Below are 16681 nucleotides of genomic sequence, written 5' to 3'. Positions count from 1 at the left end.
CTTTCTCACAACTCTACTATTTAAAACAATAAAAAACTTTAGAGTAAAGAGTAGGACGTTGAGCAGGGGACAGTCCCTTGTATATACGGAATAATTTCTGTTTGTTTTAAGTTTTAATGTCGCTCCTTACTTTCAGTTGAAAAAGCTTGTTTCTTTTCTGAACGTTTTTGAATTGATGCAGGCCTTGAAGATTGCTCACCGTACGTGAATAATTTAAACGAATTTGCATATTAGTTTTACTTTATTATAATAACCTAAGTTTGATTTTTGTTCCAGTTATTTGGCATTCCCCCTCTATGGAAAATTCCAGATCTAGTGTTTGATCTTATTGGAGATACGGCAGAATGTGCTTGAATGCAATTGCAACATCACCGGTGTATATAGGCCTACTATTTGTAGGCAACATGGCAAGCGTTGACGCACAACACAGAAAAAAACACACCAATAAAACCTACTGGAGTACTAAAGACCGTTTAGTTAGAATAATAAAGTCTTGCAAAAGTTCTAAGAATAAACTTCAGCGTAAAGAGTGAGGTATTAAGGAGGGGGCAACCCCCCTTATATAGGTAATAATTTCTGTTCATTTTGAGTTTTAATGTTGCTCCTTACTTTCAGCTGAAAAAAACTTGTTTTGTTTTTTTAATTTCTGATTGTTTTTTTAAATAATGCTGGAAAATCGGGCTTACCCTCTGTTGAAAATTCACTTCCTCCGTAAACAAAATTATCCATGAAAAGATCCTCCCACGTAACCTTTCCCCCTCCACCAGAAAAATCCCCTTTGAAAAGTCTGTATACTTCCCAATAGCCAATACTATACACTGCAATGGGCAAAGTTCATAACTTGCAGCCCCTCCCCTGGGAACTGTGGGGGGGGGGGCTAAGTCATTCTCAAAGTCATAGCTAGTAGAGTTTTCGACTATGCTGAAGAAAAATGATCAGGTGACTTTGGGGGGGGGGGGAATGAGCGTGGGAGGGGGATAGCTGCCCTCCAATATTTTTGATCACTTAAAAAAGAGTACTAGAACTTTTGATTTCCGATTAAATGAGACCTCACCCGATCTTCTACGATCACCCCTGGAAAAAAAAAATAATGAACACGCATCCGTGATCTTTCTTCTGGCAAAAAATGCAAAATTCCACACATTTGTACATAGGAGCTTGAAAACTCTACAGTATAGTTCTCTGGCATGCTGAATCTGATTGATTGATTTTCATTAAGTTTGCTTGATGTTTTCAGGGTGTTTCCCCCTCCCCCTTTTTTTAAAATTTGGTAAATTTTCTCAGGCTCGTAACTTTTGATGGGTGCCATTAAAGTTAGTGAATTTTACATATTTTGAATAAGCATCAAAATTCGATTCTTTTGATGTATCTATTGTTATCTAAACTCTGTTTCTTAGAGTTTAGGTCACTATTGAGCCGCATCGTTTCTTACTTACAGTTCGTTACGACGAATTGTTTGAAAATGCTAGTGGTTCTAAGATTGTGTGGATCTTATTTGGTTTTTTTTTTTAATATTAATAGTTATCTGTTGTCTACCTCTGTATTTCTGTTGCATCCCACCTTTTTCTTCATTAGTTACATAAATTTACATCCACAGAATTAAAATATTTTTTTAATTGGAGTGGCCCAGAATGAATCTTATGAAGTTGCACCTGAAGAAAAGAATGAAAATGTCAAAACTAGTTACAGGTTGTTGGCTTCAGTCAGGATGTTGGCTTTTATTTGTTTGCTAAATTTTGTGTTTTCAACTTAAAACCGTGAAGGCGCGTTGGAAATCTAATATACAGTTTTAAGTATGTCTTGATATGATGGATTTACTAGAAAAAAAAGAAGACAACCTAGGTGTTTAAAAATTGAAGAATAGGAGGGATGGCTAAATAATCATGAAGTGATTTTTTATTATTTTAAAGACATAGTGCTTCTCAAAATTCAGTGTTTTTGTTCCGGCAAATTTGATTCTTATGTAGTGATAATTGCAAAATAGGGATTTTTGTTTGAAGTATAGAACTATTGAAGAATTGTTCTTATTAGCAGATTTTGTAGGGGGAAGTTTTGATACCTTGTCTTTCTATATAAGTATAAGTGTACCTTTATTTCTTTTACAGCTCAGCAAAACGAAGAGGAAACCAATGAACTTGTGATCTTGGACCCAGAAACAGAGGTTACTACCTTTTTACGGTTATCTGATTTTCATTTTTTTAAATGTGTTTTAACTGTTTCAGTATGTTTGTTGGAACTTAAAAAAAGTAAAACTGGGAGAGAGTGAATTTTTTGTCAGTCATCAGTCCAGAATTTTAAATATGCTTTATCACTTTTTATTGATAGACTTGTATAAGTTTTAGTGAAAACTGCACCGAGAGTTTATGCCCCACACTAAGGGTTTTGAGGTTGATATTTTACCCTTCCAATGTACCAACTTGTAACCTTCAGTTACAGAATTCCACCAGCTGCCCAAAGTTATATAGCGTGTCATTGACCGTGTTGTTGATTATCCATGGTTTGTTTATTATATTTTGCTGGTGGGTGGAAAATAAAACCATGAATGCCCTTCTACTCTTTTTAAGTGACTAGCCTATAATGGAAACGCCCATTCACTATGCAGTGGAGAACCGTCAGCATGTGACTGTCCTGCTTTGTAAGTAAAAGTTATCAGCATTCTCAGACATAGAATTACTAGTATTTATCCCATCGTTAATGATTTGGAAGCTAATTGGGGAGTCAGCAAATTCTTAAATAAATCATATTGGAATTGGATATAATGATATTTAATGGTATTAGATTGTTTTGAACAGCAATGGCTGTCGTTTATCAAATGTCATTTTTCTTTCGTTTTTTTTTTTCATTTTTCTGTAGCTTTTTTCTTTTTATTTTTTTTCTAATATGTTTCAAGCATTTAATCTAGTTTTTATTTACTCATCTCTTTTCTTTCCGCTGAAAAAAGGTTTCTGGATATGAAGCCAAAATATTCAGTCTTGTATTAGGACATGTATTAAAAAAAATACATTTTTTCTCAATATTCACTGTATTAATTAAAAATTTTACTGATTATTATATTCTCATTTTATTTTAGTTATAATTATGTATTTGTTAATAAGAAGACATAGTTTTTAATAAGAAGACGTAGTGTCTCAGCTTGGCTAGGATGATGTGAAGTCTCCCAAAAGGTTTAATTAGCTAGAACCGAAATTCAAATGAAGATTTTGTTTTCTTAAATAGAAACCTTAAATAGAATGATAAACTTCCTTGAAAAATGTTTTTTTTTTTGTTTGTTTTTTTTTACTATGAATTATGGCATTGGATTAATGTTCATAGGTAGTTGGGAGGGGGCTAATTTGAATAGCCTTCTGAGTTCTAATGCCCTTTTAGGTTGTGCAACAGAATGTGTACACAACTGCTGTTTTACGCTTCTTAGCTTGTAATGCGGCTGATATATTTTCCAGGATGTCGATTTGAATCATGGCCGAATAGCGAAAATAGAAAACCTGGAAGCTTTGCAATCCGTGAAAACATTGTCGTTGCGTTGGAACTTTATCAAAAAGATCGAAAATCTTTCGATTTTAACAACCTTGAAAGAGTTGGAATTATATGACAACCAAATCACTAAAATAGAAGGCCTTGAATCTTTGGTAAATCTTGAGTAAGTAACTTTTTACAATGGACTTTTTACTGTCACCTTGAAATATTTTGGACTACCTTCTACGGTATGATTTGTTTGTAAAGCTTCGTTAAAGAGTATATGCATTCCATATTAAATTATTTGCTTGCTTGATAGGGATTTCAGAGTGTCATCAAATTTGTAATAACTATTAAGATAAGAATTAGATAATAACGTTGAAAAGATTGGGTAGTACACTGCTACCCTAAAAAAGTAACAAGATGCCAATTTGAAATGATATCTAGTTCCAGTGGATGCAAAGCAACAGTAAAAGAAGGCTGAATCTAAACTAAGAAACAAGCAAAATTTATCTACTCGAATTTATCTTTGATGGGTAAATCGGCCTACAAACTTCTATTCTTTAAAAATGCCTTACTTGCTCAAGCTGATTAGTTGATATCCACATTGCTTTCTAAATTTTCTAAGACTTTCTAAACTTTCTAAGATTTTGTTTCTTTGGTGAATAAGCAGTCAGTGTCGTCGCTGGGGGGGAGGGGGTAGTTGGGCTGGCTGTCCCTGGGCGCAGTCTCTGCGTCATCTGAGTTTTTCTTGGCCAATATTATGATCTAAGTATATTGGGGTAGTAGTGGCGGGGGGGGGGGGCAAAGCCAACATTTGCACTGGGCACTGAAAACCCTAGCTACGCCTCTGTAAGCAATACTCTGCCACGCATAGCGCAAAAATGTTTATCTGTTTTTAAGGTTTTTTTTTTTAGTTTTATACATTTTATAAATTCAAAGGGTTCAGTTGGCAATACTCCTGAGCAGAAAAACCATACTTAGTGTAGTTTCATCTTGCTGATCGCCCGAAAACTGAGTTTATTGATATACGTGTTTTGCTACCGTTGCTAATTTTTAATGTTTAGGTTTGCTATAAACACTAGCTTAGTGTATGTGTTTTAACAAATATTAAATTTTTCTATTCAACAGATTATTTGATGGTTATAAATTGCCAAATGTGCGTTCTAGGATACAAAATTGATAAATTGCAATGGCTAGAAATGACTAAATTTCTTAATATAGACAAATTAAGAAAGACAAAGCAGGAATAATTTATAGCTTTTGTTTTCAGGGTGCTGGATATATCTCATAACCGCTTGAGTAAAATTGAAAATCTTGAAGGTCTGACTAAGTTGAAGAAATTGTTTCTTTGTTCAAACAGGATATCGAAAATAGAAAATGTTGGTCATTTAAAGCAATTGGAGTATTTAGAACTGGGAGATAATCGTATAAAAGTTAGTCTTTTCTTCTCTCTAAGCATTTTAGTGTATATCCTATGTTTCTATCTACATAAAATCAAGTGTAGGCTGTTTTCATTGCATCAGGACATATTAGTGTCCAATTTCCGTTGTGTAATCATTATTTTTCCTTTTTTCTTTCTTTTTAGTGTATTATTGCAACCCACATTCTTCAATCACCAAACGTCAATTGTATTTACGAGGCTTTTTTTCAGTTCCAAAAAAGCTATTTATTTGACTTAATCCAACTTGATTGCTGTAATCACTTCAAATAACTAAGAATACAATACTCAATGTTTGAGCTGCGTATGAGACAAATTATAAACTGAAATTATAATTTTAACGTTTGGCTTGAATAGTATTCCCTCAAATGCGATTTATATAAATTGTCACCGTGTTATATAAATTGTAACCATTTATTTTGCGTTTTCTAAGCCCCGTTCACAAGTGTGGATAGCTAAATATTAGTTTCTGGCCCCATCACTTTGGACTACTTAGAGCTGCTCATAAAAGAGAAAGTGAGTTATCACTGGTAGATATTGATTATTCCAAGAGATTGATGTCTAGCTAAAATACGTGTGAAATAGACTTTAGGATTACGACTGTAAGGGATCACGTTCATGCCGTTTCATGGTGCTATGCCGTAATGTCTGTGATATTATTATTGTTTCTGAAACCCTGAAGATAACCAATCTTAATGAGCAGTTTAAGTAACCATACCACACTAAAATGCTCCAGACACAGGTGTAGAGATGTTCGAGCCTTGGGGGGGGGATAAGAAAAAGGGAATAGTTAGGTTTAAGGGGCATTTTTTGGTGGGCTACGAAGCTATCACCACTTTGTATATTTGTCTTGCTTCTTTTTTCTTTTCTGTGTTTTCTTCGTTTTAAATGTACGTTGATTTTGAAAAAGTAAACATGCTCCAGAGCCGTCACTGATTTTTATTTCTTCATTACTTTTATTCATTTTTTTTTTTTTTTAATTTGTATTGATGTTTCTTTTTAAGTTTTTTTTCTACTTCAAACTAATAATTTTTCTTTTCTTTTTTTCTATTTGTTTTTTTAGGTAATCGAAAACCTTGAAGGGCTTGGCAATCTGACTTCTCTTTTTCTTGGAAAGAATAAAATATCAAAAATAGAAAATTTGGATGCGGTTAGAAGCCTGAAAGTACTTAGTTTACAGGTGAATGAAAATTTATTTGAGTTCTTTTTAACTTTGCTTTCCCTATTCAGATAGTAATGAATATTATCATTATTAAAAAAAGATGTATAAATTATATGTATGTAATCGGATTAATTGGAACTTGATGTTAGTAACATAAGAATGAGGATGTAGACAACCAGGATTATGCCTGTCAGCAAAATGAGAAAGTCATATAAAGAATCGACGCATCCTTTAGATTATTATTATTTTGTTTTTTTGTATCTGTGTGTCATTGTTATTTTGTCTTGCAACAGGTTAAAAGAGTCTATATAACACAAGCGCATAATTTTATAGTTGAACTAGAGCAAGGTTTTTAGACTTTTAGTTAAAATAGTTTTCTCTTTTGTGTCTTTTTTTAACATCCTTTTTCAAGGAGTCCAAGGATTTGTGTTAAGTATTCTCAGCTAGATGTATCACTATTTTTTACCTCAGTCGTAGTGAATGTTCCCTATCTTCAATGAAGTAAACACACCTCTGCGAATTTGAACAATGGATGAAAAACCACTTAAAGAATTTGTGTTGCTTTTTCACTATTTCTAACAAAGTTTGGGATTCCTCTTTCATTTAGGCCATAAGGGCACCTCAGCTCTGAAATATTTTATTACGCAATAAGTGGATGCACAAGGGTGCTCGATACACAAGAACAAGGGTTCTCGCAGATAAAAAACTTTGTGGGAGTGTAAGGATAAAAAATCAACACCACCGATATGGACTTTCAAGTCTGATGTGTAGCCTTTGTCTTTTTTACCCTACCTTAAGGGTCAAAGAATGTAGTTTCAGGCCTAAATATCTTCATTTCTGCCCCTTTAGCATGATAAAAAAAAACAATTTACAGGTTGTTGGGTAAATCTCAAGGATGAATCCTTGGAATCCTAGGATGAATTTCAAGGAGGGAGAAGTCCTGCCCCTATCATGCTTTTGAAAGGAGTGACACTAAAACTTAAACCTGAATATTGTGCCTGTGCAATATTATTGTGGTGTTTCACTGTGACAAGAGAAAAAAATATTGAGAATCAAGCAAGTTGGCTTGGGAAAATGTAATAATTTAATGCTAACAGCAGGCATTTCGGTCTTATCCCAGTAAGTTACTGTTTTACGCTCTATTTATGTAAATCGAAATTTTGGCAAATCAGAATTAAGTAGGTTGCCTATCTTTTAAGCGAACATTTTCTCCATAGATGAATCCCCCTTTTAAAAGTAAGGATATTCACCTATACGGTATTACCAGCCAACAAGCATCTTGGACAACAGGCTTAAAAAAGTGAAAAAACCGTAGCGTGTATTATTTTATGAAAACTGCAGGAAAGATATTTTACCCCTACCCCCCGCCCAAAATAAAAACTTGAAAACCCCAAATCCTCCCTCACGAAAACAAGAATCTCCTAAAACTTTCAACTCGACCTCCCAACCATGAGACAAAACCTTACCTTGAACCTTATATCCTCCTGTGCCACCAGAGGCACCCAGGGCATCCACGAAGAGCCGCCAGTCGTCCTGCATGTGCGCCGCCGCCAAAACATCTTCCCATTGGGGTTGTATCGTCGTGTGAATGTTGGACAGGTCCCGTCTATATCTGCGACACAAGGTGTTCTTTGGTCGACCTCTCCTGCGGTTTCCCTGAGGTTACCATTCCAAGATCTATCTTGGGATCCTCTCGTCCTTCATACGGATCACGTGCCCAAGGTATCGCAACGTACGTTGTCGAATCATGTCCGTAACCAAAGGCTGGCCTGAGATAGATCGGACTTTCTGGTTTGTGACGTGATCTCTTCAGTTGATATTCAGAATCGTCCGAAGGCAATATTTTTCGATGGCAAGAATCCGTCTTTCCTGTAAAAGACAAAAGAGACAAAACATGATACACTAACATGAAACTGCCAATTATACAAAGTAGGATAATATAAAAGCAGAAAAAAGGCCCAAGATTTGATTTAATATTAAAATTTTAATAAAGAAACTTTAATTATTTTTCCAGGTTCTTAAAAAGCTTTTATTCTCCAACAAATAATGCTAGTACACGCAAATGCACAAATATAGACACGTAAATACGTATATGTGTACACAATACCACAGTACACTTTAATGAGCCGCCAGTGACCATTCACAATATGTTCGCTTGAGAATTTCTGAGAATAAAAGAGCATGAACTCCCGTTGTGTCTAGGAATACAGCTTTCACCATGTATAGTTTCCCTCTATATATAGACCCAAAACCCAGATTACCTTAAGTCAGTCATGTAACAAGGCATAATTAATTTTAGAAGTACAAAATGGATAAAATATGCAGGATTAAAAAATGCCCTTTTCTCAGTATTAAAACAACAATTTGAAACCAAAATTGATGCTTGTAAGACGTAATTCCTGGCAAAAAAGAGGGCTCACAATCAAGAAAGACAAACACGATGTTAAATATACCATTGAATGAATGGATTTAAAAGGAAGAAATCATTATAGAAACATATTAAATATAAAACTAAATTGGTTGTTGCAAATGTACTCGTATCAACAACAAAAAATTCCTAGAAGGTTGAGTACTATTTAGCTTTTTTGCGTTATAATGAAACAAATATTTGTATAAAAAATAAGTTTCTTTTCAGTTGGGTAATGATTATTCGGATTTGGGAGGGGCAACACCACCCTTAGCTGTAGTAATTTTTTTCGTTTTCATAATACAACTTATTTTGATTTTGGACATCTATATTTATGTAATTAGCCTTACATTATTAATCAACTAGCTATTAAACCCTCAAATACCATTTTACTAGAAAAAACAAATAATAAGTTGCAGGGATTACGGTTCCAAGGATCTCATTTTGGACGTTTCAATCGCACAAATTTAAAGTCCTCATATGACTGGTTTCAACGAAGCGTAAAAAGTCCATCCTTCTATTAAAATATATCTACTCCTTCTTATATTGGCCGTTTAGGATTGGCTAAACAAGCCTTTTAATATAAGGAATGTATTTAGTTCCCAGTAAAGTGCAAATAGAAATATAACCTTTTGGGGGTCTGAGGGGTGATAACACCAACATTTATTTATGGTAGTTTATGTGTGTTTTAAGTTTGGCTTCATTTTCAGTTGCGATTTCTTTTTGTATTAGGTTTCGTTTCTTGATTCATAGTCATTTCTGCCAGTGTTTCAAATCTAAATTTTCTTTTTCCCTTTCATATGAAAACTTATTTTTTTTTTTTTTTTTTTTTTTTTTTTTTTTTATCAAAAGATAGATTTATCATTCAAGTTAGAGAAGGTGCTATATTTGCTATAACGCTTAATTGGCTTAACTCAAATCTTACCCCAAAGAAGATGAACCCTTCAACGAATTCACGATCTTAGTTGTGCCAGTTTCATTAATACTTGATATGAAACTTAATTTAAAACAAGCAGGGGGTATGCTTCCCAGATGACGCTCTAAAATTAGCCATATACAAGTAGAAATAGATTCGCCAACTTTTCCAAGATTGAATGTTACAAATCGATGCAACTAAATTACTCTGTTCACTGAGAATTCTGTGGCCCTCTCTACATACCCTGTAAATGTCAGGCTGATCGGGGACAAAAATGGTTCTCGGCCCATTTTTGGGCATTAATAAGTCCGTTATAAATGGGACTCAAATAGGTTTCTCTGGTATCTCTACGCCAAAAATTAGCACTTAATAGAGACACCGGAGAAACTTATTGGAGTCACTTTTCCAAAGAACTTATTAATACAGATTTTTCTCCTTTAAATTACAATATTTCGCAACCTAACAAAATTTTAGGTGATACCAGACCAGGTAAGTGATTGTTTTTTAAAAGGCATTAAATAAAATAAACTCAGGTTTATTTTATTGATTTGCCATTCAATATCAGATTTTTTATTCAGTTGTCTTTTCACCGTTACATGGAAAGGGTCCGTTTATTTTAGTGGTTTTGTTTTACGGTCTTTTATTATCCTTCTATCTTTGCACTGAGGACGGCTGAGCGGAGATTTCCGCCGAAATATTTGCATTGCATTTTCGCTTTTTTCTGGCTGGAAATATCTTCGTTTTTTCTTCTTGATTTTTTTTCTCATCTTGTGCTGTTTTCATACTTAGTGGGTGCGAAGTTTGAAAATAGGAAATTGTGAAAAATCAGCGGAAAATAATTAAAAAATAATATAATCATGGAGTTTAAGAAAGTGTAATTTTCCTGATTCCTGTAGAAAAAGGCAAAACCTACCATAAATCAGCGGTAAACTGGGTAAAAAAAATAGTGATTTGATAAACAGAATTATGCAACAATGTAAACCTAGTTTCTTGTTATCAAATAGGAATGGAAAAGAAATGTATACATCATTGAATAGCAAAAAATACAAGATATGTATTAATATATGTATTATTAAAATTATTCAAGATTGAACACTTCAAATTATTAGTTAATTGACTTATCTACAAGAACCTCTTTTTGGAAAGACCTGTTATTTATCCCTTTAGTGTTTTGACTTAATTCATTGCTGTTTTTTTTTACCAGTGCTGTTTAGATTAATTTTGTATTATCTATTTTCCTTGTTTAGAAGTTGATTTTCTTTTTTTTTTCTCCTTTAATCCGCTTCTTTTTTGCATTTTGTAAGCGGGCAGAAATAAACTCATCTTAAATATTGAATTCATTATTTTACTTCAGAACCAAGAAAAAAATTTCAGACATGATACGTAAACCACTTCTTGAAAAATAACCCAGTTGTCTTGATCAACCTATTTGGTTCCGCCCGTTGATATGTGATAGGCAATTAGACTAGCTTAAAACTGCAGTAACAGGAAATTCTATGTGAGCATAAGCTACTGTGACTGTAAAAAAAAAGAAGACATTCTTAAGACTTTTCTCACTTGAACGATTATTTGCAAATTTCTATAGTATCTTTGAATTTTTACGAACGAAAACTGGTGTCGAGTTTACCGAATTAGTGTGCTTATTGTTTTTCGCCGTTCGACTTTGCAACACTGATGAAACTTAACACATCGCTTCCATCCTTTAATATTTTGTAACGGCCCAACAGTAAAATCGTAGAAAATCATAGTTTTTAGGTATGAATAGATCTAAGTGTGACTAAGGTGATCAAAAATGTTTCCATTTTGATGTCCTTGGTACTTAAATTAATATCATGTGGAAATAAAAGTAAAGTTTTAAACTTATTGCAATTTCATTTCAGAGTAACAGACTATTAAAAATAGGTGGATTAGAGAAATTGACTTCTTTAGAAGATCTCTACGTCTCTCACAATGGGATTGAAAAAATAGAAGGCTTGGAGAACAATTTGGCTCTAACTACATTGGACTTATCAGGAAACAGGATTTCCAAGATTGAGAATGTCAAACATCTTACAAAGCTGACGGATTTCTGGGTACAGTTTCTCTCTCTCTCTCTCTCTCTCTCTCTCTCTCTCTCTCTCTCACCATCACACACTATCACTCTCTCTCTCTCTCGTTCAATGTCATATTTTCTTTATTGTTTCTTTTTTTCAGTGATAATAGAATTTCTTGGTCAATAAAAATATTATAATAACCCTTCCTTACTATACAAGCCATGTTTTTGAACAAATTTTTCTATGGAAAGTGAATAAGTCACCCAGTTTGTGTGATGGACATTGTTGTATAATTTTGAACCAACTTCCAGCTTAACTCCAGATATTGTGACCTCTTCGACTATTGAAGTACGCGGGAAAAGGTTATTCCAAGTTTCTTTTCAAAGTCTTGGTTTCTCTGTTTAGTTTTGTCTTCAAAACAGCTATAATTAGATATTTCTCTTTGCTGAACTTTTGTGTCTATTCATTATCATTATAGACAAATAAAGCCAATATAAGTAATTGGGACCTAGACTCTGAATTTGACTCCTTTTTCGCTAATATATTGTATTCCACTTCAGGACTCTGTTTTTTTTTATCAACGTTTACAGGTTTACAGTAGGCTACGTTCTTTAGAAAACTCTAGCCCTCTACCACTGAAATGAATGTATAAGAATAGTTATTTTATCTTGTATCTTTATTCTAGTTCAACGATAACTGTCTTCAAGACTGGTCGTGCTTAGAGGAGCTCTCGGAGGCGAAAGAATTGGATACGGTGTATTTTGAAAGAAATCCCATTCAAAAGGATCCAAATTACAGGCGAAAAATAAAGTTGATTCTTCCGAGTGTTAACCAAATTGATGCTACGCTGTGTCATTAAAACTGCTGGTGAGTTTTGTCAAAAAAGGTCTAGACGAACCCAATGCCATGGATAGGGGTTAGAAGTTAGTTGGGGGTTAGACTCCCTATGGGTGATTGACTTGATCTAGGAAATTTTCTTTTTGTATGCATATCAATTTCTGATTCTAAAAATACTCTAAGTCTTGATGCAGTATTGTCAGAAGTATTTCTTAATTTTGGCCTACTATATCCCTTTTTCATATTCTGAGACAAAAATTCTTTATTTTCTGAGCCTTAATTAGGCAAGAGGTGTTTATTTTGATTTAAAAAGCTGAAAAAAAGAATCTTATTGCCTATGAAATTGGGCTTAAGTACTTAAATTTTATGCTTTTCTTCCAGTTTGGTTAAATAATGTCAAAGAATAGACAAAAAGAAGAAACAAAATTCGGTTTATCTGTAAGTTAACTCTCGTATATTTTTAAACAGTTTGTGGTAACGAACTGTAAGTAAGGAGCGACCCGGCTCAATATTAACCGAAACTCTAAAAACGTAATTTTGATACCAATAGATACATCAAAAGAATTGGATTTTTATGCTGATTTCAAATATATAAGTTTCGTCAAATTTAGTCTTACCCATCAAAAGTTATGAGCCTGAGAAAACTTGCCTTGTTTTCGTAAAAAAGGAGAAACACCCCCTAAACGCCATACAATCTTAATGAAAATTCCACCATTAGATTCAGGATATCAGAGAACCCTTCTGTAGAGTTTTGAAGCTCCTATCTGCAAAAATGAGGAATTTTGTATTTTTGTATTTTTTTTTGGCAGAAGAAAGACCTTTTTTTTTTTTTTTTTTTTTTTTTTTTTTTTTTTTTTTAGGGGTGATCGTATCGACCCAGTTGTCTCAGAATATCTCATTCGAGGGAAATTAAAATGAGAGGGCTCATTCGAACGGAAATTAGAAATTCTAGTGCCCTTTTTAAATGACCCAAAAAATTGGAGGTTGACGGGGCCCCCTCCCACGCTCATTTTTCCCAAAGTCACCCGATCAAAATTTTGAGATAGCCATTTTGTTCAGCATAGTCTAAAAATCTAATAACCATGTCTTTAAGGAGGACCTAATCCCCCACAGTCCCCGGGGAAGGGCTGCAAGTTATGAACTTTGTCCATAGTTTACATATAGTGTTGGTTATTGGGAAGTATACAGACGTTTTCAGGTGTTTTTTTTCTGGTGGGGGGAGGGGGGTTGGAGGAGAGGGTTGTGTGGGAGGATATTTCCATGGAGAAATTCTTTATGGGGGAAGGGAATTTTTGAAGGGCGCGTCGGATTTCCCATTATTATTTAAAAACGATCAGAAATTAAATGAAAAACAGGGTTTTTTTAAGTGAAACTAAGGAGCAACATTAAAACTTAAAACGAACAGAAATTATTATGTATATGAGGGTGTTCGCCCCCTCGTCACTACCTCGCTCTTTATGCTAAGTTTTTTTAGCACTTTCAAAAAACCTATTTATTCTATTTAAACGGTCTTTTTGATTCAGGGATCATTCTATAAGAATTGGAACAAAATTTGAACTTTAGCGTAAAGAGCGAGGTATGAGGGGGGCGAACCCCCCTCATATACGTAGTAATTTCTGTTCGTTTTAAGTTTTAATGTTGCTCCTTACTTTCAGTTGAAAAAAACTTTTTTTTTATTTAATTCTCTTAAAATTAAAGTGTTCATTGCATTATGAGCGAACAAGGCCAAACGATAAACAGGCAAAATTTATGATCCTGGTTTATTTGATAAATCAATGAAATGACGGTGCAGTTGAAACTAAAACTAACGTTCTCATTTCTATAATATAAATTCTCACAACATCTAACATGGAATGATTAATTTTTTAATTCCCTCCGCTAAAGACACAAGAGGCCCGTATTTGACCATTGTAGGTAGAATATACAAGTGATTTTCTTACTGCGAGAAACATTTATATATCCTTCTAATTCAAATATATAAAAAGATGGGAAGTACTTCGTTGTAAAATGTCTACACTGTGTATAGTAAAAACACTACCATCTTCCAGATGTCAACCCTGGCCAACGACACTGAAGAAACGCCTGTTTGAGGTATCAGATATTGTTGTTTTTTTTTGGAGGGGGGGGGGGCGCGTGGGTGACTATAAAAATTACACATATATTTATCGCACATTATTTTACAATAAAAAATTTAATCAAAATGTAAAGCGCGGAAAAATTTTCAATATTCTTGTATTTTAAGAATATAACATTTTCTTTTTATTTTATTGTCGTTTTCAGTAAAGTGATGGGAGTAAACTTATAACGGTGTTGAGTTACCTTACTAATAACATATATGATACGTGTAGAAACTGATTCAAAAATGTAATTTTTCGTCTTTTCTTAGCCAATGTGTCTAATGTTTACTCAACTAAAAAAAAATAGCAACAGTTAGTGGTCGCTTTTATTTTGCAAATCTCTATTTTATTAGGGAAAGGGGTTTAAAACCTTAAAAAAAAGTGAGCTTTAAAGATACTAATTTATATTTTCCAAGTTGTTGTCCCAGTTTTTTCTTATGAAAAAAGTTGTGGGAGGGGGGGGGGGGGCTATCCGCATTTTTTACTAGTCCACTCTTTTCTTTTCCTCCTTAACAATTATATAACTCGTTCAGTAACACTTTTTGGTGATATTAATTTATAATTTATGTAATGCAACCAGTGATGACCGTGGAAAAAAGGAACTCTGGGAATCTATTGGCATGGGGCCACTACGTAAAATCGCGTCAATTGTAAAGACCGATATTTGCAACAGATGATATCGAAGAATTTGCACTTCGAACTACACAACGTCACCTTTTATCCCAAAGAGAAGAAATCACGTTTAAATCTGTGTTACACGTTAAATCATTTCTTACCTGTTAAATCTGTTTTTTAAACAAAAGAGGAAATTCATTTCTTTTATTTTTATTGTTTTGACTAAAGTTTTTATTAGTGTTATTTTTCTTAGTATTTTGTCCAATAATTGATGTCTTTACTTTGCTTTTGGTTAGTTTGCCTTGACACGTTTATGCTTTTGTTCAACATAGAACAGGAATTGACAAGTTTAGTCTGCGAAAGTCGTTTTCTATCACTATTACTATACTATTAAGAGACTAAAGGATACATCGATTCTTTTTTCTATTTCGCGAGAAATTAATTGAGCTCTATTGTGTTTACGGAGCAGAATGCAAGAAGCCTCTCTTGTTTGCCTGAGTGGATGATTCCATTCAGCTCAATAGATGAAGTTTCTGACTTCCCGTTCAATTAGTTTCACCGGGCGTAATTCCTTAAACTTGATTTACCGTGAATATAAAGCTTCTTAATTTTTTCTTCTATTTTTAGGTGACAATGAGGCAGCCAATAAAGTATCAAGATGTTGTTTTTTCTCTTCTACGTTTTTTAACTGTTCCTATATGATTTCTTAAAGTGTAAAAGTGCGAGCCACGGTTACAGAAGATAAATCGTTTATTGTTTCTAGTATACACCAACTTATTTTTTCAAGAAACACGTTAATGTTACTTTTTCGAATGAAAAATTCTGTCGATCGTCTCCTTTTTTAGAAGAACAGCAAAAAAAGACAAAAAAGACAGTAGTAATTGGTAGAAAGTCTCTTGCAATTATAGATAGGGTAAAGAAAATAAATTAGGAAAAACCATTAGGGGAAAAAATTGCAGATGTGGAAAAGACTATAAGGTAAACGGACTATTAGCTTTTACGCTAACTTTCCACTTACACTCTTGATGGGACTATGATGGGTCATAATGATATCTCCTTTGGGTTATTAAGAATTAGAATAAAAAATTTGAAATTTGTATTATTATTTGGAAGTTGTAAATTTCCAAAATTTGTCTATGTCTACACCTTCCATTAGCAGGAACTTGAATTTTAACGGACTTTAAGTCAGACTATGTTATTTAAACTTAAAGTCATGTTTTTTTAGTGGGTGATATGTGCTACGTTACCTTATAAGTGGTTCACTGAAAGTGTCTCCTTACCTTTATTGCTACTGATAAATAGAAAGCTCATAGTATTGATGGGGTAATGTGTATTAGTCCCTTCTTTAGAGCTGTGTATAATTGTTTCTTTCCATGTTTTTTTTTTATTTTCAATCGAACAATTAAAGCCATATTGATCTTATAGTCTTGAAAAAATTATAATTTAAAATGGCTCTGAGGCAAATTATGGTACATAAGTGAAATAATTTGTGAGACTTAAGTGGCTAAGCATGACGAAGCGAGAAGATACAGGAGAACGAAGGAAAAATTCGATAAATCACAACTAGTGACGAAAGAGAGAAAAATTTTGGTCGAGACCTCTGCTCAACCAACACACCTACTTATAAACCAATAGATTTTGACACCATCGATAATTTCCCCCGAAAAAAACAAAAGAACTATGAAATGTGAAAACCAAAA

At 33.6% G+C, this 16681-nt stretch overlaps 1 protein-coding gene across 8 annotated transcripts in view; it reads left to right on the top strand.

Moving 5' to 3' along the window:
* The window catches only part of sds22 (protein phosphatase 1 regulatory subunit sds22), a 31344-nt gene extending 14941 nt beyond the window's left edge, over nt 1-16403 (top strand). For all 8 annotated transcript variants that reach the window (XM_089093550.1, XM_089093548.1, XM_089093554.1 and 5 more), the window contains exons 3-9: nt 2106-2161; nt 3441-3637; nt 4727-4889; nt 5958-6074; nt 11260-11451; nt 12098-12279; nt 15609-16403. In XM_089093550.1, the coding sequence (XP_088949676.1) occupies nt 2106-2161; nt 3441-3637; nt 4727-4889; nt 5958-6074; nt 11260-11451; nt 12098-12271 (899 nt within the window). In that variant the 3' untranslated portion in view covers nt 12272-12279; nt 15609-16403. The remainder of the gene's footprint in view (nt 1-2105; nt 2162-3440; nt 3638-4726; nt 4890-5957; nt 6075-11259; nt 11452-12097; nt 12280-15608) is intronic.
* Nucleotides 16404-16681: the final 278 nt, after the last annotated feature.

Source organism: Artemia sp. Qi Xiang Cuo, chromosome 8, assembly GCF_049724085.1.
Source record: "Artemia sp. Qi Xiang Cuo chromosome 8, ASM4972408v1, whole genome shotgun sequence".
NCBI lineage: Eukaryota > Metazoa > Arthropoda > Branchiopoda > Anostraca > Artemiidae > Artemia > Artemia sp. Qi Xiang Cuo.
The sequence above is the reverse complement of the archived record's forward strand: the minus strand, read 5'-3'. Positions and strand labels throughout refer to the sequence as shown.